The sequence below is a fragment of the Austrofundulus limnaeus genome, unplaced genomic scaffold, assembly GCF_001266775.1.
Source record: "Austrofundulus limnaeus strain Quisiro unplaced genomic scaffold, Austrofundulus_limnaeus-1.0 Scaffold598, whole genome shotgun sequence".
Taxonomy (NCBI): Eukaryota; Metazoa; Chordata; class Actinopteri; order Cyprinodontiformes; family Rivulidae; genus Austrofundulus; species Austrofundulus limnaeus.
In genome coordinates this window covers 10,615-14,540 of record NW_013953000.1, presented here as the reverse complement: position 1 = coordinate 14,540, position 3,926 = coordinate 10,615, and the positions used below count along the sequence as shown (strand labels likewise).

The 3,926-nt window shown below is 38.0% G+C and overlaps 1 protein-coding gene across 1 annotated transcript in view; it reads right to left on the bottom strand.

The window, feature by feature from the left end:
• LOC106531111 (insulin-like growth factor 1 receptor) overlaps positions 1–3,926 on the bottom strand; it is a gene marked incomplete at its 3' end in the record, with an annotated part of 33,034 nt that overhangs the window by 23,302 nt on the left and 5,806 nt on the right. The window contains 1 exon segment of the mRNA XM_014026878.1: positions 2,926–3,489. Coding sequence (XP_013882332.1) covers positions 2,926–3,489 — 564 coding nt within the window.

Genomic DNA, 3,926 nt, shown 5'->3' with positions numbered 1-3,926 from the left:
ACATAGAAATCAGTCTTTCTAACAAATAAAAAATGTATATAAATTATTTTGTGCAATACAAAAGACACATTTGGTATATTTTTTAAAATATAAAATTATAGTACATACATAATGTGTTTGCACTGAAAAGTTATGGAGGTTAAATATTTACAGTATATGATTATATCTGACTTGACAAAAAAGTTTTTTATTAAATATATTAAAAACACTAAAATGAAAAATATAAACTACAGAAAAGCTGTTCAAAAGCAAACTCTTCCATTCAAATCCCTTTGGTCCAAATGGTTCAGGTTAATTTTTTTGTATAATGCATCATTAGAGAATACTAAACTGTGTACTTTGACTAAAACCATGGACACAGTGTATAGTGTTATGACTATACAGTATCATGTACCTGTGTGTGGTGGGTGGTGAGAGTTATCGTGCATTATCGTTATCGAGGTAAACTGGTCAATATACGTATTGTGATATTGATGTTAGGCCATACCGCCCAGCCCTACACATAAGTCATGTTTTAGAGTGTCTCACTTGGACAGTCTCTGAAATAATGCCAAGGAGCAAATGTGACCCAGACGCTTTGGGGCAAGTGTGGTGAAATCATCCTGACGCCAAAGTCTGAGATGGCTGTAATTAAAAAAAAGAAAGAAAGAAAAAAAAAAAACAACAACTTTTCACCCAGACAATATGGGAGCAATGCTTGACAACTGATAGCTCGGATATATTGGAGCAGAGGTCTGTGTGTACTGTGTGTGGCCCTAGCACAATATACCTGTATCTGCAAATGAGAAAATGCACCCAGAGAAAAACTTTATGATTAAATGTTCTCAATCCAGCTCCACGCCTTTATAACCGTCAAAGTGTTTTGCCTGAAAACACCTATACCTTAAGGGACTTCTCTCTTGCTTGTATTTACARGACAGAAAGGAAAGATAATGTGACATAATCAACAGCCACTGGAAGAAGAGTGAAAGGTCATTCAAAATGTCTCTGTTTCAGATTGAATTAACAGTGACCACACTTTCTTGCTGGTTCGTTTCTGTCAGTTGTTTTTTTCCAACTTTAGGAATTACTGATGTGGTCAGCTTTTTAACCAGTATTTAATATATTGCATACAGTCATACAGTTGTGTTGTTTCTAACCAAGAAGCTGTTTGACAGTTTTCTTAACCATGTAAAAGCCCCAACTTTGAAATAGGAGTTAATAACTTTGCAAATTGTGTATTTATCCTTTGCTTCATAAAATCTACACACTGTAGTTTCAGCAGAATGGAGACAGGAAGATGGACGTTTGTCAGTGGAAAAGGTATACTTTGGGTCCTTATTACTCGTAGTGTACATAGATAAAATGTTTAAGAGTTTAATTAACCAGTACGGCCCTTCAATTAGGGCTGGGCGAAATGGCGCAAAAAAAATCTTTTATTTTCTTTCATCCCAAATTCGATTTTTGATTTTAATCGATTTTGCTTCCCACTTAATGGAGTGCCTCTGTTTCAGGTGTCGAAACAAATTTGTTGCACTCCTGCTTTTTGTAGCAAGAGCCTTAAAACAGATTTTGCAGTGAGATATTCGTTGTTCCAAGTCCGAGGTTGGGAAACCTAACCAATTCCAGAAAACTGAAGAAACAGTGCCTTTTTTGAGAAGTAGATCCTCTTTGCTAGTTGCCATATTGTCATGTCATGTACCAAGCATCTTGAGGGACAAGTGGGGTGACCTCTGAACTACAGAAGCCCCAAAGCGTGCACTAGTGAGAAAAAAAATCTRGATTTTCCCAAAATTAATTCTTTATAAATGGCAAATTCGAATTAATCGATTAAATCGATTTATCGCCCAGCCCTACCTTCACTACTTAAACACTTCCATAAGATTAGTACTATATCATTATTAAACATCAATATGATAACAGATAAATAATACCATTAGACAAAACATTTTTTAAATGCAAGCAGAGAAAAACTGAAACAGTTTGAGTTCTTCTCATCCACCTGACACCGCCTCTATTGATTCAACACATCTAATATATTCCACTTCTGATTTCTTTTTTAGCATGCCCACACTCTGTCACTCCAGCAACCCACAAAGGATGCAAGGCACCAGTGGACCTGTCAAGCATTCCCATCAATAACCTTAACCAATCCTACGTGAACACGTTTGCTGTATATGTGTTTATGCTGCAAGTGTGTTTGATGATGAACTGTTTACTGTGTTTATGAAGCGACATACATGCCATACCAACTCCATCCTGCGACAGCTCCATGTCACAAGACTGAAAACATTAACATGCTGAGTCTGCGGCAAGGCGCCAGTCACCAGGGAAATAACTCAGCCAGACACAGACACACACACACAATTTGAGTCAGCCAAAACACATCGTGTGAAAGGCGAAAGCAAAATAAGTCATCTAAAACACCACAGTCGTAAACACAAAATTTTGTTTTTATGCATTTTGTACCGGGGTAGTTTAATTAAACTCCTTTCATTTTATTTGACAAAGATGGTTAAAACAACCGCCGTGAAATACAACCACCTTAAATTGTGAACTATTACAAAACACAACTACGGAAAAGTAAACCTTTTCTGCTCCTGGAAACAGATGCTGACAGATACTCACACTCTGAAATTAAAAAAGACACAGGCAGGGGCAAAACTGCAAACATTGTTTACATTTTTTTTTTGGTGTGACCTTAACTTGAATAAACATTGGCGATATATAAAGTACAAACCTTGCAGACAAATAAATTATACATAATAACCTCCCTAACTCATTTTCTATGTCCTTAAAGTCAACAGTTAAAGTAACAGGCCATCGCAGCAGATCTATTTTTTATATCCCAACGTAGAAATATACGTAAACCAGCTCAAAAGCCAAACTATCTGAAGCATGTTATTCAAAGCCCTGATGTGATATCATGTGTAAGATTCAGCTTACCTTTCTGGCAATGATTGGAGTTCCAGCAGCGGTAGTTGTAGTTGTTGTTGAACATGGTCTTTCTGCACAAAGGGTTGTTCTCAATGATGCCTGGACAAACGTCACTGCACTCTTTGGACTGCTTGTTTCCAGCAATGTAATTGTTGAACTCCGCGTCCATGATGAGGGACCAGTCTATTGAGTCCAGGTAGCAGAGTTCCGGATTCTTCTCAATGCGGATGGCACCACGGGTGATGTTTCTCAGGTTGTACAGGCCAATGTCCTTCAGACTGGTCATTTCAAAGATCACCAGTGCGTAGTTATAAAAGAGGTTTCGTCCGCGGATGACCGAAAGGTTGGGGAAGAGCATACTCAGACTGTCCAGACCAGAAACCCTGAATAACAGCAGGTAGTCTGTAATCATGGTCAGCTTGGGAAAGCTGAGGGTGCGGAAGACTTCTTGGTTGGCGTTATTGTTTTTGTCATTGATGAGTAGTATCTGCAGGTAGCCCTCCACCACAGTGCAATTCTCAAGTTGCCTGAAATTACTGATGTCATTGCCAATGTCGATGCTGAGAGTACAAACTGCAAGAGAGGGGAAAACAAAACAGATGGTGAGTGATCGTTGTCATCCATTAACTTAACAAGTAAAAGTTATTTTCTCAGTTAGGTACAAGTTTTATCTACAATGTAGTCCTCTACACCAGATATTCTTAACCTTTGGGCCGTGATTGTGAAATAGGTTTTTCTTCTAGGAGSCTTGAGTGCCACAGTATGTCACTGGCTTTCAGTTGACTGAGTTGCAATACACTTTCTCACCACTAGTAGTGTAGTACACCATTCAGATGTTTACCCACTTTTTTAATACACAGAAGAACCGTAAATTACTGATAGCAAAAGTTAAAGACATGTAAAAATATTTTAAATGAAAAGTTGAAGACAGAATGTAAAGATTGATCTCTCTCTCTCTCTCTCTCTCTCTCTCTCTCTCTCTCTCTCTCTCTCTCTCTCTCTCTCTCTCT